The 23,070-nt window shown below is 37.2% G+C and overlaps 1 protein-coding gene across 1 annotated transcript in view; it reads left to right on the forward strand.

Moving 5' to 3' along the window:
- ICA1 (islet cell autoantigen 1) overlaps positions 1 to 23,070 on the forward strand; it is a 61,030-nt gene that overhangs the window by 28,591 nt on the left and 9,369 nt on the right. Inside the window, exons 6-11 of the mRNA XM_026090027.1 lie at positions 7,234 to 7,359; positions 7,556 to 7,654; positions 14,146 to 14,240; positions 15,974 to 16,023; positions 19,375 to 19,437; positions 19,541 to 19,582. Of these exons, the coding sequence (XP_025945812.1) occupies positions 7,234 to 7,359; positions 7,556 to 7,654; positions 14,146 to 14,240; positions 15,974 to 16,023; positions 19,375 to 19,437; positions 19,541 to 19,582 (475 nt within the window). The remainder of the gene's footprint in view (positions 1 to 7,233; positions 7,360 to 7,555; positions 7,655 to 14,145; positions 14,241 to 15,973; positions 16,024 to 19,374; positions 19,438 to 19,540; positions 19,583 to 23,070) is intronic.

Here is a 23,070-nt window from a genome sequence, read left to right on the forward strand (position 1 = left end):
CAGTTCAAATACAGTAAGACTGTGAAAATAGCTGACATATGGCTGGTGTCAATGACAAAGTTTGCCTGAATAGCTGCTGCATTTGGGGGAATAACATTTCAATTATAGTGTCATGTTTTACTAGTTTGTTTTTCTCTAGACAGTTTTGTCATAGTATAAGCAGAGTAAAATACATGTTAAAATCATGGAGATTTCATTGTTCTGACTAGAAACAAAAATTATTGTGAACTAAAGGAAAAATAAAACTTTTACCAGCATGTGATGTAGACTTTATGATCGTTCTGTTTGTAGACAGTTAATGTTTCAGATCTAGTTTGACAGAGAAATGTGATTGTTCYGATGTCTAACCTGATCCCAGTAAATATGGTGAAATGCTGCTACTGTTACAYGAATCCATATTAAGCTGCATTTCTTGATAGTCCATTATAGAATGGCATAATATTGCTTTTTTTTCTTTCTTTTTTTTTTTTGCCATACTGCTGTAGTGACTGGGAATTTGAATCATGGGTAGCAGTTCCACTCTGCTAGTCCTGCATAGGAATAGGAAGATGATGACTGTCTGTACAGCAAACATAGCTGGAGTTTTTCTTCTCAACACAGGGAAATACTTATTTCAAATTTGTCTTCTCTGTTGTTCTTTTGTGGCAAAAAGGCAGATCATACTTTTGTTGCTTTCAAGAGTAAGAAAGGTAGACATGCAGTGGTAATTAAGTCCTTTGTATGAACTGCAACATGATTGCAAATTTGCTTAATCAAATTTAATAGGATGAGGGAGTCATCCTTTCAAGTCAAGGGAATAGTTGAGTCAAAATATAGCTGGCAAAATGCAGAACATACCAAAACATACTGGAATCAGGTTTAATACTCTGCAAGACTCTGGAAGTCCTTATGTTGCACATGGAGCAGTTTAATTTCAGGCATCATTTTGTATAAAAAACACTATCTTTTCTGTTCTTAAACTAGCAGGCATCAATCTTGAATTAAAAAAAAAAATCAGTGAATACTTGTATATGTCGGTGTAAAAGTGTAATGGGTGCTCCTTGTCATAACTCCATAGCTTTCGGGTGGTTATTACAGTTTTGCCCTGAGAATCTGGTTCCTTCTGCTTTCTGCAACATATGATAAACAGTTTGTCCTCCAAGTACAATCTACTCAGTTTGCATTTAAGTTTCATGTAGTCTTTCCGATGATTATCTTTGCCAGAAAGGTATTATACTTATTTAATGCAGAGATTTGTGCTGATTTCATCTGCTGGTAGAGTTTACCCAGAACCCCCAATAGGAAGGTTTGCTATATTCCAGGCATTTTTCCCCTCTTGATTTACTTAATCCCCTCCCACCCTATGCACACACTGTGCATGCTTTTTGGATCGAGTAAGTGAGAAGTTGGGTGACAAACTAAATGGGAAGCATCTGTTTCTGCTTCTATGTTGAAAATGCTGAGACAAAAATATACTGTATATAAAATGAGTTAGTGCCATTTATCCCACCTAAGTTCATTTTGGAGGTGACACTTCACTAGCTGAATCGTCCCTGAAATTGAGCTACTACTGAAAATGAATTGTGCATTTTATGGTATACTAAAAGGAAGTAATAACACAGAAATATTAGAGAGGACATAAAAGTTCCTTGAAAATACATGATTAATCCATATTTTAGTTACTAAATGCACCAAACAGGTTTTTTGATTGATCCTGAACATTTCTTTGATGTTAGCACCCTTGAAGATTGGGACTTTTCTGTTTGCATATGGATTTAGGAACCTGTGTTTGCAAATGTTGACCCTTATAATCAAGCATACCAGAGTCTAACTTTCAAGCCCCCAGGACTTAGGATCTTAATGTTAATTTTTTGTCTTTTAAAACTATTTCAGTTTTATCTGGCTTCTTATATTTATTTAAGCTATCGATTTGATAACATACTGCTTTCCAAATTTGTGTTTTACTATGTGCTCTCTTTAAAGAATTCCATCCCTTAAATATAGTATTTTGATATTTGCATTTGGGGAATTAAAAGTAGTTTCTCCAGGTTGCTGCTAGGAAAAAGAAAAAGATTGAGAGCAGTAGCCTTTTTTTTTGTCAACTGTACCATGATGAGATTTTCTTGTACAGCATAAAATTCAAAGCTGTAGAGTGAAACTAGCAAGTGCTTTGCCCAGATGCTTAGGAACTGCCTTTTTCACTGTAAATTGTTTGTCACATTTGGATGGATGCAGTTTTCTAACAGCCAGTAGAATCCTAATGCTCTTTTGAGACCAGGATTTTGATGAAATTTTGTGTGTTCAGCTTTAATGAAGTTAAATATATGCATAAGAATTTGCAGGACTGAGGCCACAATGAGGTCCTTTTGTCTGTCGTGTCTTAAAGAGTAATTGCAGAGAAAGGAGAAGATTAGTATGTATTACATCAGCTTTTCCATGAGTAGAAAACCAAAGGTTCAGTCTGATAACTTGTGTGGTATTAAGTAGATTATGATTTGTAAGCATAAAGGTTTTAAACTTAATTCCTGAAGCTACAAGTAATCTTAAAAGATGTTTAATAATAATTTGAATTGAAAATGCATTTGTAGGCCCACATAAAAGGCAAAAGATCATGCTGATGTATTATGCAGTGTTTTTTTCTTGGCTGTCCTGCACTGCTGCTGTAAAATAGAGAGTACTGCTTAGCAAACGTTCAGTGTATCAAAATGCTGAATAACATCATTAATGTAATAGTTCTCATAGTATTGTCTCTTCCCTGATTGGCAAGAAAAATGTGAGGCATTTGGTAACATGACACTGCATTAAGTATTTTAATCCTCTGTATTGACATATCAAACATATAGGCTTGTATTCCACATTGGGTCAAGTGAATCATCTATTTCTCTTTATAAATATTCTAATWTTTAAAAGAGCCACTAATTGCATATTAAGATAAATGTTACATTGTTGTTTCATGCTAAATCTCTGTGAAGGCTGTATGCTAGAAGATCCTACCTTGCAGAAAATAAAATGATACATGCTACAAAGGGAAAAAAAGAATATCTTCTGTGGAAGTTTTCTAACTTTTTACTGAACTGGAAACTTTTACAGGTTTTTTGTTTTATGGATTTTTTTTTCTTCTAATGAATTGGAGACATAAGGTACATTTGATAGAGCCAAATCCAGTCTGAAACAGTATTTAGATTGCCCAGAGCTAATACTCTTTGTTCTCTTGGACTATAAGTATGCAAAGTCACAGTTGTTTTTTCTTTGTTTTCACAAAACCAGTGCTATCACATACTGCACAGGAAAGAGATTCTGATCTCAGAGGTACCATTTTAAAGTAAAGTATAGTTTTATACTTGAAGCAGTCCACTGACATCAGGTGAGTTTCTCTGGATATTCATGGCTATAACTGAGATTAGAATTTAGTCCTTCACATAGATATAATTGAGATCAGAATTTAGTCTTAAGTCTCTCTGGGTTTCTCAAAGCCCTGCAATATATCTTATTTAAATGCCTACCTGTTGTAGCAATTCTTGCTGGCAAAAGATGTCCGTAATCTCGTGTTTGGACTTCAATTAGAAGTTCCTTTTTTCACAGGCTTACAATTTGCTTTATAATTCTCCTTTTTAGACTTGAAATTCTAAATCCATGTTCTCAGACACCCAGAGCTAAAGCAAAAAAGGAATTTGAGGACCTGATGCAGGACACAGATGTGTTACCCAGTACTGCAATCCAAGGCTCCCCACTCCTTCTGCTACTGCTCACGTAACTCCTCTGTTGCTGCCTAATCTTGGAGGCACATAAGCTCTTTACCCGCCTGCCGTTTTGACTAGAAAATTCTGCGTGTGATCAGTATTCTCCTAGCACAAATAGCATGGTGCCTTGCTTGTGCTTCAGCCAGGCTGAGATCCATAAACTAAAAGAAGCTGTGTGAAGTCAAGGGATCCCAAAGTCAAGATCCCAAGCTAAGGGGCACTCTCAGAGCATGCCAGTGTAGTTCTGACTGGGTAAGGCTTTTCACAAAATATGGTCACTCTTTAGGGGAATATCTTGGCAGTTGTTGGTCCTTCCTTTTATATCGTAGCTTAGCATTCATAGTACTTGCCTAAGGAGTGGAAGTCACGGTTGCAATTTCCTCTTCCCTAAGGGAGTTCAAATCTGTCTCCACCTCACCAAAACGTATCCTACCTACCAAAGAATTCTTCCAGCTATGGAAACCCCTTTCCATGTGAAGCTCTTCCAATACGCAGCAACAATAGCACAAGTAGTCGCTAAGATACTGAAGTCTACTGGTTAGAGTACTGGATCAGGTTCGAAGAAATGTAGGATTTAGTTGTTATTACTGCCACTCAGGTTTTGTTAATTGATTGTTTGGTGTAAAATGTAGAGGTACCCTGAGAATAGGAACCGAAGTGCAAGACTTCTCCTCCTAGATGAATGCACTAACCACAACCTATTTTATAAAGGTAGAGTATCACTCATGTTTCTTATTTAAAAAAAAAAAGGAGGGGGGCAAGTTTTTCTAGGCATGCTGTCTTTTTCCATGTTCAAAATCTAACTTGTGAGAATGCTGCATTTGTCAGCGCTTTTGARTTATGGTAATTCGTTCTTTACGGAGAACTCAGACCTATGACATGTGCCACTCTACTATATTACTTATGCACAGCTGATCTGATGAGTCCGGTGAAAAAGAGTCGCCATGCACTCAGCATCCCCAGACGTTCCCACAATTTGTGTGAGTTGGTCATCTGAAGAATTTGTGATGCAGATCTGTTGCTATTTTTCTGCCTGGTTGAAATTCACATACTCTATAAATGAGTTTGGGAAAACTAGGTTAAAAATATGATAACCCTACTGCTTTGGATTGCATTTTGAGGTATGTATCTGTCCTTATGGTACAGGGAGCACAAGTATTTACTGCACAGTTCTGGATTCACTTCTGAGGACCAGGGGCACACAAGTTTGTTGGATCTTGACTTACTTGATTGAGTCCGTGTATTTTGAACAAAATATGTGTATTTTCTCTTGAGTTAGGCCAATAAAGGAAATGTATTTAATTTGTATTCAATGATTTGCATTCAGTGGCTGGGTAGATGAGGGGAGAGCAGTGGATGTTGTCTACCTTGACTTCAGCAAGGCTTTTGACACTCTCTCCCATAACATCCTCATAGACAAGCTCAGGAAGTGTGGGTTAGATGAGTGGACAGTGAGGTGGATTGAGAACTGGCTGAATGGCAGAGCTCAGAGAGTTGTGATCAGTGGCACAGAGTCTAGTTGGAGGCCTGTAGCTAGCGGTGTCCCCCAGGGGTCAGTCCTGGGTCCAGTCTTGTTCAACTTCTTCATCAATGACCTGGATGAAGGGACAGAGTGCACCCTCAGCAAGTTTGCTGATGATACAAAACTGGGAGGAGTGGCTGATACACCAGAGGGCTGTGCTGCCATTCAGAGAGACCTGGACAGGCTGGAGAGGTGGGCAGAGAGGAACCTCATGAAGTTCAACAAAGGCAAGTGCAGGGTCCTGCACCTGGGGAGGAATAACCCCATGCACCAGTCCAGGCTGGGGCTGACCTGCTGGAAAGCAGCTCTGCGGAGAAGGACCTGGGAGTGCTGGTGGACACCAAGTTAAGCATGAGGCAGCAATGTGCCCTTGTGGCCAAGGAGGCCAATGGTATCCTGGGGTGCATCAGGAAGAGTGTTGCCAGCAGGTCGAGGGAGGTGATTCTCCCCCTYTACTCAGCCCTGGTGAGGCCACATCTGGAGTACTGTGTCCAGTTCTGGGCTCCCCAGTGCAAGAGGGATGTGGCACTACTGGAGCAAGTCCAGCGAAGGGCTACAAAGATGATTAGGGGACTGGAGCATCTCTCTTATGAGGACAGGCTGAGAGAGCTGGGCCTGTTTAGCCTGGAGAAGAGAAGACTGTGAGGGGATCTTATCAATGTGTACAAGTATCTGAAGGGAGGGTGTCAAGAGGATGGAGCCAGACTCTTTTCAGTGGTGCCCAGTGACAGGACGCGAGGCAACGGGCACAAACTGAAACACAGACGCTTCCATCTGAACATGAGGAAAAACTTCTTGACTGTGAGGGTGACAGAGCACTGGCACAGGTTGCCCAGAGAGGTTGTGGAGTCTCCTTCTCTGGAGATATTCAAAACCTGCCTGAACATGATTCTGTGTAACATGCTCTAGGTGACCCTGCTTGAGCAGGGGGGTAGGACTAGATGATCTGCAAAGTCCTTTCCAACCTCAACCATTCTGTGATTCTGTGATTTTTTTTCACTGTGAAACTTTTTGGGGGGTAACTTTTTATTTTAACTGTGGAAGAATATAGGAAAATCATCAGATTTTGTGTTTTGATCATTTCCTATTTTCTTGGAAGAAAACTATGAAGAGCTGTATGCAGATTTTTCTGTTAATATAATATTTAGGATAGTATGTATATAAAGCTGTCATAAAAATGGGACATCCTGGACACAAAATGTCACATAACTTTCTACCCTGATATCTAACAATGAGAATACTAGTATTGTTGTCAAACATGTGGCTTGTTTAATAGACAGTGTCTTGTATATACCTAACAGGTGGTAAAAGAATAGTTTGAAAACTATAAATGTCTTTGAAACTGAAGCTGTTTGCCCATTTGTCCGTAAGAAAGGGAGCCTTCATATTTTTATTAAAATAGTAATAAATAAGAAAAGCACTCCATCTTATAAGAAAAACTTCAATGCGAGAACTTTTTGTAGCAGTTCAAAGTTATTGCAGTGCTGTACTGTGAACAAGAGCTGCAGATCGATGACTTTATAGTTTGTCAATGTAATTTCTTTCTTATGATAAGTACATGTAGATGTCTGTGTGTGCATGTATATTATGTAGTAAGCACAGTTCCAAATCTGTTGATCAGGCTTTAAACTGATATTTCTATAAAAAGACACCAAGATGAGTACATTGTCTAATTATTATCTTCTCAGTATATATTTAATACTTTACCCATCTTATGTAGGGGGGATAGAAAACAAAGTTTCTTCACTGAATATATTATAAGAATAGTAATGTAGAATATAGACGATAGTAAGAATTAGTACATTCTAGCCTGCCACATCTTGATTTCTGTGAGACTGATGCTATAATAAACTTATGTATAATTTTTTAAGTGAGTCTGTTCAGTTGTCTAATTTTCTTAAAGGTTTCTTAGTTTGCTTTTTGATGAAGTTGCGGTAGAAAAATGAGAATTTTTTTGTATTACTACATAAACAATTGTCCCTTTGTTTGAAGGTTCAAGCTCAAGTGCGGCATGCAAAACTCAGTTTTGACAAACTGAAGACTGATGTCTGCCAAAAAGTGGATCTTTTGGGAGCAAGCAGATGCAACCTCCTTTCTCATGTGTTAACAACATATCAGGTATCCAAAGAGAATGCTGACCTTCAAAAGAAAGATTTCCTGTTAATAAACGTTTTCAAAAAAGATTACTATGACAATATGCAGATATGACACAACTATTAATACAGCTAATAATGGAGGAGTGGGGTAAAACTTGCATTAAAAGCAGATTGGTGTTTAAGCTAACATTGTATTGAAATTTTACCTTCCCTTACAGACAACACTTCTTCATTTTTGGGAAAAAACCTCACACACCATGGCAGCTATCCATGAAAGTTTCAAAGGTTATCAGCCATATGAATTCACTATGTTAAAGGTAAGGAATATTCAGATATGTTTGTTTCTTTGGTGATTTAAAAAAAAAAAGGGACCATACAACTATGTAGAAAGCACACATTCGTATTTTGCGTGCTTGTCCAACAGTGGCTATTTTATCCCTGGTATTTTTTTTCATTGAAATATAGGTTGTCTGTCAAATGCACTTCCATCCTGTGGGATTAAAGACTGCATGTAGAGTGCAGTGATTAAGGACCTATTTCAGAAGATGTCATTATTCAAGGCTTCGTTTAAGTATATGTTTAAGTGCTCACTAGGATTGTGCTTGATTGGTCCTAAAGAATAGTAAAATCCAGCAGAATTAGGAATTTCTATTGCTTTCCAAAATCCCACAAAAGAATTAATACTATTTTGTTTTTGCATCTGTTTTTAAAACCTGCCCCTCTTTAAGAAGACCTTATCAGACTGAATATGAATACATAGACTCTCAGAGGTACCACACCCGTTTTGGAGTACTTGGACTTTCTACCCCTTAACTGCTCTGGAAAACATAGTTTTGCTTGACTAGTAGTATTTGGTGAATCTTCTATAAATTTTGAATATGGAATATGTGCAATATCTGACTGAACTCTATGAGTTCAGAGTTTAGCTGAGTATCTGAAAATAAGCACTCAGCACTGCGCCTGCATAAGAGTTTGCTTTGCCCATTGCAATTGGAGATTCGTTAAAGAAATGGGGAAACAGTGGAAAGGTGCATTAACTTTCCAGTTACCCCCAGATGTATTTGTCCTGTAGTTATTTTGTGCAGCCTAGTAACTATGTGATTGGCTGATTCTATTTGCATGGGAGGAAAATAGCATTTTAGTCTGGAGAAGGTCTTATGGCAGGGTTACCACCAGAAGAAAAGTGAAGAGTGAACAGCTTGTGGCAAAGTGCTGTTTGCTCAGAGAGACAACCCAGTTTGAAAATAATTATAAATCATGGCCTCAGTCCATGAGATGTTTGCGTGTATTAAGTGTAGAAGAGGAAGTTGGGCTACGCTGTGCTATATAGCCTGTGGCTGCCCCAGAGCTCCTGGAAAATAAGCACCTGAAGGTATAGAATTTAATTCACTCCAGACTACCAAACTTGTCTGTACATGACTATGCTATATTTAAAGTTGTTTTCTAGAGTGTGGATTGAAAGGGAACGTTTGCTGAACTTTGAAGTGCACAAAAGCTTGTAGGGACTGTTATTCCTGCAGCTTGAAACATCAAAACAAAACAAATCAAACAAACAAAGAAATGTCAAGCTTCAGTCTCTCCTGACCAGAGTTAAAAATAAAGAGACTCTGTTGTGGGCAGCATTAAAACCTCATAAACTCTTCCAGCTTAACCACCCACTGAAGAATTTTGTCTTGCTGGAGAAGTCCTCATTAGTATGAAGTTAATATAATTCTAAGCTTCCTACTGTCCTAGTCCGTATCACAGAAGACAGGGGTCCTAGCCAGAGTATATCTCCAGATTTCAGCAGCAGACAGTTTGGGCATATTTGATTACCCTGACATTTACCAGTAATTGCTTACAGGCTCCCCAGTTAAACTCCAAACCAGAAAGGCAAGTTTATTTCTCCACCATCACCTCCCATCGCAACAATGTCTAGTTCACAGTCCGAGTTCAGAATAGCCAGAGTCCTGTCCAGGAGGCTGGTACCAGGCAACTCAGCTGTCCTGCTCATAACTTTGTGATGTTTGAAGTTTTCTGAAGAATTTTTTCTCTATGCTTTAAAACAAACCAATTTCAGTCTAATTTGTGAGGACATCCTATACTTTTGCTGGATATATATTCTTTATTCTCTTGTATATCTAAAAAGTTGTTTATTTGAGCAAGACAAATGCTGTTTCAAAATTTATTGCAACATTTAGACATCTTGGAGGGAAACTTCTGTAGAAAATGCACCTGTTCTGGAGCATAAAGTACCCAGTTTTACCCAATAAAGATGAGATGTCTGCTGTTCATTTTATGCATTCAAAATGTGCAATCAGAGTATATAATTGCTTAAAACATGCATGAAATCTTTAAATGTACCCATTTCTACATATTTAATCGGGTGTCATCTCTTTCAGAATATTTTTCCTTGTCTTAAATCTTAAAAGAGATCTTTTCTAAAAGAAAAGAGGCACATGTAATTTTATGTAGTTTTGAATCTGGTGCTTGCAAATCATCCTAGTCTTTGTTATGATTTCAAGTTATGATATTAAAGGCTTACTTTCACTCACAAGTGATCCTTCCAACTTAAACTAATCATGTATGTATGTAACATCAGACTTCTACTTTAAAACAAGAATTTAAGGAAACAGTGTTAATATTTCATTTAGATGTATATTGTCCTACTGAAAAATTAGAAGGTGCTATGCACTGGAAAATTACTATTTGTATTTTGAAGTATGAATATATTCATGTGCTAGGTTTACCTCAGAAAAGAGACTCTTAAATGCCTCTCGGGATTGTTTCTGGAAAGAAAACATTGTCTTTGGAGATGTTTGCCAAACTCCATTAATGAAAAGCAGCCTATTTGGTTTTTTTTCTGCTTCAGGGTATATGCTGAAAGTAGTATAATTGTGCTATTGCAGCTGTATTCCTAACTGCTAGTTTTATGCTTGATGAAAGATGATTATTAATGTGCTAACAGCTCTATGTATTGTGATGTAGAAGTATCCTTTTCTGTAATATTAAAGATGATGGGCTGCTGTTCTGATAAAACTTAAAAGGTTTCATTTTCTTGAAATTACTATGTACCAAATGAATTCAAATTTTTGTCAAGGGCTGCTTTCCAAGAATGATGCCTCTTTCTAATTTCTGTAACTGTTTATTTGCCAGAGTTACTTCATAAATTTTTTGTTACATTTTCTATATTTCTTTACTATAATGCCAAACTTCCTGAATAGTTCATATGGCCTAGAAATAATAATGGCTCTGGGTAAGGAAGTCAAAAGACCTGGATCTCTGTGCATCCATTTATCTGTATTTAAAATGGGACACTGCTGCTTAAATAGTTCGGAGAACTGTGTTTGGAAAGGTACTACAATATTACTATGTTCTGCTGACCTTTGCTGTAGTCTGGTACCTGTTCTCATTTCTGTTTGTTATTGACTTTACTCACCAGGCAAGATTGCATAGAATTTTATATCTCTGGGTTCTCTTCTACGTGAATCTCCATGAGGAAATTCCGAAGCCACCTGCTTTTCCTCTTCTCTTTCAGAGCCCCCCACATGAAACATACCCACATTTTTGTCTCCTCACTGGTGTTACGCTTCCCCATATGTTGTTATGACTTCCTGAGACATATCCCTGGCTCCTGGAGCTGCTGTCAGCTATCCTACTTTGATTCTTTCTCAGCAAAGAGGATGTACATAACTTATGCAAGGCACTTGTGGGGAAACTGGGCACATTGTCGATGTTCAGGTGATTTAACTGTAGAGGAAAGGCTTTGTGTGCAGTCCAGATGATCTTGGCTTGGCCTGACCCAGGTTTAGGTGAAAGGCTTTTTATAAGGGAGTAGCAGTCAGCATACCAGTAGTGCCTGATTTGGAATTTGAGTTAACTTTGCAGTGGAGGAACCCCTTGCTGGCTTGGATATTTAGTCTGAGTAATGGGTGCAAGCAAAGTACCATTGGGTACCTTTCAGCTGGAGAGACATAGACAAGATAGGCAGAGTGACTGCGAACTTGCTCTACTATTGTGTACATTCTTACCCTGATTTTTATAGCAAAAGAGAAATAACGAACCCAGGAGGAAGGCTTTCTCAACATGAATGGAGCCTACCTTTGGTCACATGTTTGTGTGGCTCTGCGCAAAGTCAGCGTGAGTTCACACAAGCACCCAGACAAATACTATGAAGTTAGGCATTTGTTTCTTCCAAACCAGTGAAGTCAATGAAGCTTCATACACCAAACCGAAGTGTGCTTGCTTCTGTCTGAATTCAAGCTATATATTTACAGCCTTTTTTAATATTTACATTCTCCAGATAATGAGATTTCTTCCCTTCTTCTAATATAGCCTGAAACAATTACAGAATGTCAGTGGGTTGAATTTCTATGCAGGTTGACGATCGTGATCACATTACTGTGGATTCGCATTGAGAAAACAGTTGATGATTATTTTGTAACATTCAGTTTTATTTCATACCCATTCTTTAGCCTTTCTATCTTTTAAAAAAGACCTATCGGTTTGTAGTGCGCATGGGGATGTGGGAGGGAGGGAGGCAGGAGATAGGAAAATAATTTCATTATTTGCTGGCAGAATTTGAGGGAATATTGTTAAAAATTGCAGCAATATTTTAATGCAATAATTGTTTAACTAATTGTTTTGACATTTAGACAATTTTCATCATAATCCCTGAAACTGAGGCTATCTTTCAGCCATATATTTATTTTTCTAATACAGGAAATAGTAACTCCCATTATTATCATGCTGTTTCCTTCCCAAGGTACTTGTGAATTCCATTTCTATATGCTGTTTCCGTGGTTTGATCACAGTCCTTTAAAAATGGATTTCCTGAAACACTCTGAACAGTAAAGGAAGCATCATAATATAGTATATTGAAGGAGGAGGAGGATTTCTTTCCTTTTTTTTTTTTTTGTGAAGATGCTGGAAATTTTACTTTTGATGATTTTCTTAAGCTTTTATAATTAGGCAGTAGTTAAAGTAGCTCTGTTTGTTATTCAGAACCATTACACCCCTTTTTCTTGGGGTGGGCTCTGTGCTGCTATACTTTGAGGCAGAGCACCACACGCTGCCAGAGCGTAACCTCCTGGGTCTTATACTATGTAGCCTGCTGCGAAGGTGTCCAAGATAGCTTGGGTGCCAGAAGTAGTACAGTCCCCTTAGTGCAAATCTCAGTTATCTTTCTCTGCACTGCATTCTTGTGCAAGTATAATATGTATTCTTATGTTTCTGAATGCTAATCCAGATCCTCTTGGACTCAATGGAATTATTCCCATTGATTTTAATAGTACAAAAAGTACAATTTAATCAATATCTTGTACAAATGTAGTAAAGGGGTAATATATTCATTCACAGGTAATCTCAGGTGACAAGTGTCCATTTCCAGAATTCAAGAAGTCCACTATAAGCAGTTCTGATTAGTGCTGTTACAGTGTTTTTTAAAAAAAAGTGGCAATCATAGAACAAGAAAATTTTCCTTGAGTCCTCTGTTTATTATTGCTGCTTATGTGATCCCTCATCCTTTGATGCACAGTGTCTGCAATGCTTCAGGTGCTTATGGCAAATTATTTTGTGGAATGGAAAGAAGAAATAACTTACTGAGAGGAAAAAAATCCAACTGTAGCATATGAAAAATCCATTAGTTTGGTTTCTAAAATACTGAAGTATACATTTCCTCATAGAGACAAATACTAAACTAAGCAGAAATTGGACTGTCCCTTCTAGTAACTATGTTCTGGTCAAAGGAACAGTGCAAATATGCACTACTAGATGAGTGGGAATATTTTTATCATAACAGATGGGCTGAGGGCTCTAACCTTTATTCAACAGATTAGACAGAAATAGTGGTGAAATTTTTTTGTTGTTTTGTTATTCTGATGACATATACTAGCATTTCATTAAAACTCTAGACACAAAAAAATATTTTTTTTCTATTCTTTGTGTTTTGCATAAAAGGTGGCTTACTCATTTTATATATTTTAGAGCTTTTTCTTTTTGGGGGAGGGAGGAGGTGAGGCTGTAAGAGTATCAGTCATAAATAAAATTGATTACAACTGGTTGGAACTCCTCGAGTGAAACATGGTTTTATTTTTCAGAAAGCTGAGTTGGACTTTGGAAAGAGGGAAATATTTTCACCTGCACAGCAAAACCATTGGATAGACCCAAATATTCACACGTAGTTAACATCTGCAATTATTTAAATACTATCTTCAGCTATTTAGTTTTTCATATAGAAATACTAATTAATGCATAACAGGTATAACTAGTAGTACATTTATCACTTATGTATTCTCAAACAGTCAATATATAATGCTTTGTGTGTTCACTTGTTAGTGTGTCAAATTCAGGATATGGGCAGCACCTTCCCATTACACTACAGGTGCAAAGGTTCTGTAAATAATTGCGTCAGAAAAAAGAGAATAAAGATGCAGAGAGGAAAGAATAGATTGTAAAAATGAATCTCTCATCTTAAAGACAAGCCCCAAAAAGGGCAAAGAAACACACTTTTAGTGCCTGCCTTGCATATGGTATAGATGTTTTTTCTTAAAAACGTTGGGAGCAGAACATGAGTTTAGAAGTAGCCAAGATTTGCCTTCTTATATAAAGCGTATGAGCTTTGTGTTCCTGTGACTCAGCTGGAATGAGCATCTTCTAACATTTTTTGTTATTTTGCTTGTTTGATTCACAGGTGACTTTGACACAGCTCAGAAATATATTCTTGCTTAATTTACACAGGCTCTGTAGTGTTTGACCTTACATGCCCCACTTTGCTTCCCTGATTCTGTTGTGTTTTTTTCTTCTCATTTATGTATTGACTATGATCTAGAGCTTACAAGATCCTGTGAATAAACTAACATCAAGAGCAGAAAAGGAGGACCTGCAGATTGAGAGCACTAAATCAGTACAAGATCAGCAGAGTCAGTAAGTCACGTGTCCTGTATCTCAAAATAATACGTATTTTCATCTGCAGTCTGCTTTCTGGTTGTTAACCTTATTGAACATTTACAACTGGAAATACAGGCGCAACTAGTTTGAACACAGTAGCAAATAGTAAGCTTAATATGAGAATTCCTAAAAATGCTGTCATGTGTATGTGAGAACTACCAACCTTTATGGTGAAATTGAGTTTGAAGTCTCAATAAACCCTTATTTTAACTCTTTTTCATCTTTCCTAGTCTTCTCTCTATTTTTCAGCTTTTGCTTCATTTTTTTCCTTTAATAAAAGAAATGGTAAACAAATTCACAAGGGAGAAGATATAGGAGCATTGTATTTCTCTCTGCAGCAGYGTCTCCTTACACCTGGGAATTGGATATGGATTCCTGATTGCTTTGAGCAGCGATTAGTTTTTGTAATGTATACGGCATTGGTTAGTAATCCAATGAAGCAGTGGGTACTTAGTAAAAAGTACATCTAAGTGAGCTGATACTATCAAGGTTTGAGTTACCTGTAGCTCTGAGGTGAGAGAGACTTATGAATGGGCTGCTGTAGGGAGAGGTGAACAGGAGAACGAGATGTGATCCTTCCCCTCTGCAACCATCAGGATTCAGTTGCGAGGAGATGCAACATTGATATAATCCTGCTGCCACCTGTTGTTTTGACTGTCCATGGTTAAGTGAAGCACCCAGCTAAGGATCAGTTGTCAAAAAGCAGAGAACAGCTTGACTGATAATTAGTGGATTTTGCCTGGCTATTTATAACAATGTTTTTAAGAGTTCTGTTTTCCAGTTCTTTTATTTGTTTAAATGCACATCCAGTGACCAAAAGCAGTTTATAAACTGGTCATGTTTTGGTGCTAAGCAGATTAGAAAGGACTCAGCCAGGTACTGTTTGGCAGGTGGTTGTTTTCACAACAGTTGCATGAATCTGCTGCTCCTCATGTGATGACAATAATGAATTTCATGAATAATTGTTTTCTCCAACATTGAAAAATAAAATTCTAGAATAGATGCATGACTTATGCAAGATGTGTGTGTTGGCAACTACCAACAAATGCTGGGGATGCAATGTCACAATTGTACTTGTTTTTATTTACGGTTTAACTTTTTCTTTCGTAAGACTGGGGAAAAAACATTTCCTTGACATATTTCTTCCTAAAACAACTATAAGCATATAAATTTAAAATTCCAGAAGAATTAAAGAAAGTAAAATAAAGCTTTTAAAACCTTCATGTGTTTTCCACCCACACTAAACATTGTACTAGAATGTGGCCTCAGTCTAATGGTGTGGGACAAAATTCACCTGACTTGGTTGATTTTTAGTTAGTTGCTTTTACAGAGTTAAAAAGACGAGTACAACCTCTTCTTGTCTGTAACAGTTATATCTCCTTCATGATATTTATACAAATAAAATCTGGAAAAGCAGAATACACTGGGTATTTTTTATCACAGATATTTAGTTTGATTAAAATGGGAGGTTGGTAGATTTTGACAGTTGGTCTTCAGTCTAATTTGTCTTTAACAGACCTTTGCCAATGAAAGAATAAAAATTATCAACCAACTAGCATATATGACAAGTTCAGGAGTCCATATGAATTACTATTTGTTGCTATTGATACAATTCTGCTATGATGTGATTGAGAAAGAGAAAAATGTATTATACCATAGCCTTAAATTGCATTCTCTTTTTTTTTTTTTCCTTACCCTATCAAATTAAGGTTGATTTCATTAGATGAGGAGAGCCATACCAAGGAATCAAACTATTCAGGTATTAATTTATGTTATCATAACTTCTTAAATCCCGTAATATATGTTTTTCATTTTTTGTTTATTTAATATATGTTCAGCTTCAACAAGCAAATCCCTACAAATGTGTAAAACTTAAGGCCAGAAAGGTCTGTTAGAACATCCACTCTGATCTCTTATGTATTACACCCCACTACAWTTCATCCTGTTACGCTCAGGTGGATCACATAGTTTGTCTGTCCAAAACGTAATTCTTAAGTTGGGCACACCTTCACGGAAGGGTTCTTGTGATTACAGATAGCAGGACATGGGAAGTTTGCTACTTAGCTTACTAGTTTATTCCAGTCATTAAACATGTATTCTGTTAAAGCCTGATGAATTCAGTGGAACTTCTGGCTAAAAGCTAGGCAAATTCATATTCAGCTGTCTTCAACTGCCTGAATGGGTAGTTATGACACAGTGACCAAGCCAGGCTCTACTTGCAAGTGTACAGTGAAAGGACAAGAAGTGATGGATACAAGTTGCAGGAAGGGAAGTTCTGATTAGGTATTGGGAGAAAAAGAATGGTTATGGTGAGGGTGGCAAAGCACTGGAACAAGTGCCCAGAGAGTCTGTGAAATCTCCATCCTTGGAGATTTTGAAGACCATCTCATGCCTTGACTAGGCATGTCCCTGAGCAACCTAATCTAATTTCATAGCTGGCTCTACTTTGAGAAGGGGCTTGGACCAGGTGACCTCCAGAGGTCCTTCCGACCTAAAGTGTGCCATGATTCTATAAGGTGTATTTCTGTACTAAATAAATGGAGAATCCTTTTAATATGTGGTGTTTTATCCTCCATGAAGGTACTTGCACGTTAAAATTAAGACTCCTCTCAGTCTTCATTACAAGAGACTAACCATATTGATGTCTGCAGGACATCTTCTCTAGTACATTATTTTTGAAAATTTTGTTCCTCTTCTGTTTCCAACATCCCTTTTAAAATATGAAAAATATAACTATATAAAACATTTTTGATGTTGGTCTTACCAGTAGTGTTTCTAGAAGGTAAAATCACATTCCTCTTTCTACTCATCATCTTCCCATTTGTATATCCAAGAATGACATCTCATTTTACTGCAGCATCAGGTTAGAAACTCCTATTTGAATTTGTTGTTTACAAAAACTCAGTTCCTTTTGGTCACAGCTTTCCAGGACTCATTCATCCATTCTGGAGCATGGCCTGTATTCTTTGTTCCTGAAGATATAACTTATGACTTCGTGGTATTAAAATTCTTTCAGCTGTGGCTATAAAAACTGAATGACCAGCCTGAATGACCACCTCTAACAGTCTGTTAGTTGTTTGCACATTTTTTCAACAGTGATTCTGTTTACTTCCAGATGACTGCTAAAGCCATTGAATAGTGATGGATATAACGCTAAATCTTGTAGATCTAAACTAGAAAAACTTCCACTTCGCGGTCGTTTCTGCTAACGACTATTTTTTGACATCTGTTAGTTATGTTCCTAATCTATTCAATATGTTCATTATAGATATTATGCATGCTAACTCTTTAGCTGGAAGGCTATGCAATGCAAAGTCAGTTATTTCTAAAAAGATATCTTTATCAATAAAACTCATAGTTTATCAAAGGATGAAATTAGGTTTCTTTAGCTAGGTGTACTTTCCATAAAAACACTTTTTATTATAGCAGCATTTATTATACTCCTAGTTTTTACTGAATACCAATATGGGATTCAGTTAATGTTTAGCCTGGGGTAATGGTGAGCTGCCAGCCCATAGTTACCTGCAATTACTTGTGTCATTCTGTTAATTATTGTTGTTTGGGTCTTTTGTTTATAAGGAAACAACACTAAGACTTTCCCAGTGTTTTGAAGTTTCATTCATTTTGCAAAATTAACATCAGATCAGATGTCTGTTTGACCAGATCTTTTGGTAGATTTGGATACAAAATTAGACTTAAAATATTTTCTTAGCAGATGTTTTCTAGAATCTTTCTCAGATACTTATGGACTGTAAAATATTTCAGCATCGTCCATTAGTAAAAATACCTCATTCTGTCTTTCTCCATCTCCTCTGAAAGGAACTGAAGTATTTTGGAATACTTCTGCCTCCTCTGCTAAATGTTTCCATCTCCATATATTAGTGGGTCTGTGCCATGGCTAAGATTTTTTTTTTTTCTTAAAGTACTCTGTACCTCCTAAAGTAATGTGGCCATAGTGCTGATAGTGATGAAACTGTGTGTTGTCTTAGTTTTCCTCATGAACTACTGTTTCATAACTTCCAGTTGTATCATTTGCTCACTGTTTTCCTCTAATATCATATGGATTTTTTTTTTAATTGGCTCCATYGTGTTTACCACTGAACTGAGGAAGGCTTTCAGCAAAAGTTGTACTTTTTTCATTRCAGAATTGTGGCCATCCACATACCAGCTGTCATCAACTTTTCTTTCTATTTTTTTTCTTGCCAGTCAGTTTTGTTTTTTTCACTCTGCCTTTCGTGCATTGCCTTTTTGTGAAAGCATCGTTCGTATGTGTCCATCTGTGTATATATGTCTCTCTTATCTATATAGAATGTAATCAGAGTGTGATCATGGGTCCTTAAATAACCAGCTGATTCCAGTGCCGACTGCACATTTCTGTGCCATTGGTCTAGTCAAAAGCCTTGTTAAAACAGTATGATTCAAAGAGCAAACTGTTCTGTTTCACGTAGTTCTGAACACACCTTGAGGTTTTGCTTTAAACAATTTGACTTTCAATTTTTATTTCTCTTCAGAGAATTTTTTTCCCTTTCCAACCTCAAGCTTCAGGCTTTTAGCAAATCTGCGTTCTGGCAATACTGTGAAAGCCCCTTCGTTGGCCCTTAGAGCTACAGACTTGGTTGTGTAGAAGCTATGTCCCTTCAATGTTTAATGGGGAGCGAAAGGCATGTTCAGCAGGCAACTCATCCCTCATGCTTTACTGAATATCTTAAATGGAATTAATCAACTGTAGGAGGTGTCCCTCTCCTTGCCTATAGAGGGAATCTAGAGGATTATTTTGGCTACATGTCTAATTTAAGAAACTTCCTCAGCACTTAAAGAAGTTACAGTTGGGAGGATATATTTTCACTTCTCGTAAGCTTGTATCTGGAGATACTTTAGCCTGGAGAGGGGCTAGTGTGTCAGGCAGTGATTCAGAGGACAATCCCCCCTGTTTTTCAGAAACTTGACTCACGTAGAAATATTTATATCTTGGGTCTTTCATCCATTGTGACCAGGTGCATTTTAAACATGAATGCCAACAACTGTTGCATGTTGATCTTACAGTGACATTGTTTATGAACGTATTTCTGTGCCGAGTGCAATTTGACATGTGTATGCATCTTGATTACAGCTGGTGATGGCAAGGATGTCTTATCCACATTACAAGGAAATTTTAACCCCAAGCAGACCTCAGGTGAAGAGACTTAAGAAAACTACCTTTAAATGTATACATACTGATTAGCTAAAAAAATAGTGTACTACTAATCTTCCTTTGGTGCTTTTCTTTTTGCCATTAGGTGCCATAGATGACTTATTAGACCTGCAACCTGAAGAAAATGGTATGAGACATTTGTGCATATTTGTTTGATCTGCTTTTCAGTTAGAGGCACCAAATATAATTTTAATCTTAGGTGTTAATTGTTTTCCTAATCTGAAAAGTTGTTGTATTTCTGAATGAGGTTATTTAGTTACTGTACTTAAACAATGTTCAAGGAAACTCAGCTTCATATACATATACAGACACTATACCTGGTCTGGGGATGTAAAGTAAATCCTATTGGAGATGAAACATGTTGCAGCAGGCAATTCAGGACATTTGCCCCACTGAAGTATGCACCTTGCCCATTCTATAGATTTCACAGTCTTTTTTTGTTCTCTTCTTGTTGTATCACAATCCTTCACTTGGCAACTGCCAGTGACCACAAGATTTTATATCAGAAACAAATTATTTAGTCCTCTTAAAAACATACAAGAACTGGTGACTTCTTTCAGCCACATAGTTAATTAAATCTGCTGTTCTGTTTTCATTTACACATGAGAAAGCAATCTTTAATTCCAGGCTCTACTCCTATCCTTTTGCTTTTGTTAGAAAAGTGGCAGATCAAGGGGGTGTGCTGTTCTTTTCCAAAGTACTGTTTTACGATGTAACATCTACCATTCCCTGCATCCACATCTGAAGGGTCCAGCCAAAAGTTTTATAGTGAGTTTTCATATGGGGTAAGAATATTGCCTATAGTTTCTTCATTTGCTCTTCACTCATTTAGCTCAGAAGAATGAGAGTTTTTTTTCTGTGGCAACTCAAAAAGCAAGCAAAGAACCAAAGAAAAAAATTCCTTTGTGCAGTTTAGTTAGTCAGACTAAGAGTATTAGTTGGGGTGATTAAGGCACTGCCTTAATGGTAGATAAGGAAGAGAGCGTTTGCAAACATCTTGACTTTCGATATGCCATGGGTAGTCTCTTGTGCTCTGAGGAAATTACATCTTCACTCATGAAGGCAGAAAGAGGGAAAGTTCCTCAGCTACATATGCAGAAGGCAGCCCTAATCTGTGAATAGATAAGGTAATGATGACTTTTTTTTCTGTGGTGTAATAGAAAAGGTCATTTTGAGTCTGATAGAGGCCCTTTTTCCCTGGTTTTCCCCTCATTCAGATGCATTCTTGGACCTTCTTAGTGCAGATAATGCATAACATTTTTGGACTTATTTTAGCCATGTCAATTAGAAGCCTAATTTGGGGGGGTTTTAGTGAAATAGTTAAAGCAGTACAAAAGCAAGTGTGGGGGCAACTACATCACATAAAGATTCTTATGTTAATGTTATATCAACTCTTTACCCTAATTTTACATACTAACTAGCTTTAGGCTAATAAAGATTGTGTAATTTTAGCTGTACTAGTATAGTTAGAGGTACACTTTCATGTGTTTTTCAGAAGGTAGTTCTTCTCCTGTGTTTCTGGTCCTGTATTGTAAATATTTTTAATTTCTCTTTCCACTTGTTTATTTTTTTAATACCAGCAAAACAAAGTGTGGTTGCAAAGGAATATGATAAGCACTGTTACAGGCTTGTTCAAACAGAAGAGAATATGGTGGCATGAATTTTTTTCAGTGCTATTTTGGGGGTTTGGGGTTTTTTGTGGACATTTATATGGCTAGTGGCAGTATGTGCAGGCAAAGAAAGGATTTTTACTGTGCCAACGGGCAGTGAAAAAAGAGAAACAGGAAAAGAAATGATAGAGCCTTTTTGGGGGAGGTAAGAAAGTGCATATCATTCTAGTAATCTAGCATAGATACCATATGAGATGAGTAATATCTTGATGAGCAGGGCTGGTTTCAAGATAACCTTTATTACAAACCAGAGCTATATACCAAAATAAGAGTAGAACTTACTGCTGTTTACTTGAGGTAGCCACCATATGTACAACGTCCTCTGCCCTGTGTGCAGTGTCTCCGCAGGAAAACCAGAAAGACTGTTCAGACAAGAAGTGTGTCACTCCCGTGCTTTCTGGTGGTTATATGCAGTAGAGCAAGACCTAACTTATGATATAAAGCTACATGTTTTATTTTCTCCCTCAATAAAATTGAGACCACTGAAATGGGATACCCAGACGAAGCAGAGCTTTGCTCTGAGCTATGCTGCTGCAAAACTGTTGTTCCATTATAGTAAATGTAGTTTATGGCTGGGTGTAGTATTGGTAGTATGTTTTAACTGATCTGTTTTTAATGATGCCCTCCCCCTGCAACCTTCTGATTTCATGGAGGGGCCTACTGAAAGCAGTTTTGAGATGCTGTCACCCCATAGAGATTAGTTATTAAGTGCCTTTGAAATAGCAGATGTCTTTTCCTTACGAAAGGATTTACCCCTCTGCCCTGCCTGGTGAACAGTTAGAGAGTTGGAAGAACTTGTAGATACTTGGAGAATGTTAACAGTCTTTGCTGTTTCTCTGAAGTCAGGAAAGTGGACCAAAAATTCATGAAAACAAATTGTTTTCTATGGTATTTCGGTTATAGTCTAGTGGGAGTATCAGGAGAATAGACTTGTGCGTAATGTTTCTATTTTTTGGCCCTAACAAGGAATGCAGAGGTATATGGAAATGTAAATTAAAAAGAAGCTGAATCTCAGAGCTGACTTCAGTAGTGAATAAAAATCCTTATTTTATGTGTGTTGGTTTGTTCCTTAGTATGTGGGTGTGTATGTTGACTCATCATCCTATTTTAAAATACAGTTTTGCACTTTTTCCCTCTGACTCACTTTCAGCCATTTCATTATAAATTATTACAGCTAATAAAGAGAACTTACCTGAGAAGGCAGTTGCATTTAAATAATATGGCCTATTGCTCTGGTAGCAACCACTTTGCTACTATCAACCCTTTGTCCATTCTAAGGATCTTTGTATGCCCAAAAAGATTAAAAACATCTCTGCAAGTTGTACACAACCTGGAGAGCTCAGCTGATCTAGCAAAGCTTTGGAAAATAAAGTTGCTTCTGTGCCTTGCCACATGTTTGAAATGAGTGAAATTGAAATATACTGCTCTGGGTTTCAGTAAGGTGACATTATCAACCTTGTTAACCACCATTTTTGTCACTGGCATACTCCCACAGTGGAGCTCAAAATGTTTCTAGGTAAAATAACACTTGGGTTTTCATGATATTTCATTCTCAGAATACTTTGTAAGCTAGAGAAAAGGATCATGATCTTGGTTGCAAGTTTCATGTATTTTCTACAAATATTTAATGTTTCTAAAAAAGGCAAAAAAAATTGCTTTGAAGGTACAACTGCTCAAGCGATCTAACTGTCCAGTGCTAGATGGAAAACAGTGTCAGGAGAGTGAAAAGAAAAGTGGCCCCAGTTATTTCTCAGTAGCCTAGCAGYGCTCTGATTAAGTTAATGGCAATTTAACATTGATTTAACTGAGAGAAAAGTTACTCCAGCATCGAACAGTTTAGAAATCTCACTTTGTGTAGCATAAGTTATTCTTATGGGGAAATACCTGAGTAATTCAAGCACTGAGCAGAAAGCCGTAAAGGTTATCTTAAATACGTTCTCATGAA

This window comes from Apteryx rowi, unplaced genomic scaffold (assembly GCF_003343035.1).
Source record: "Apteryx rowi isolate R43461 unplaced genomic scaffold, aptRow1 scaffold_845, whole genome shotgun sequence".
Taxonomy (NCBI): Eukaryota; Metazoa; Chordata; class Aves; order Apterygiformes; family Apterygidae; genus Apteryx; species Apteryx rowi.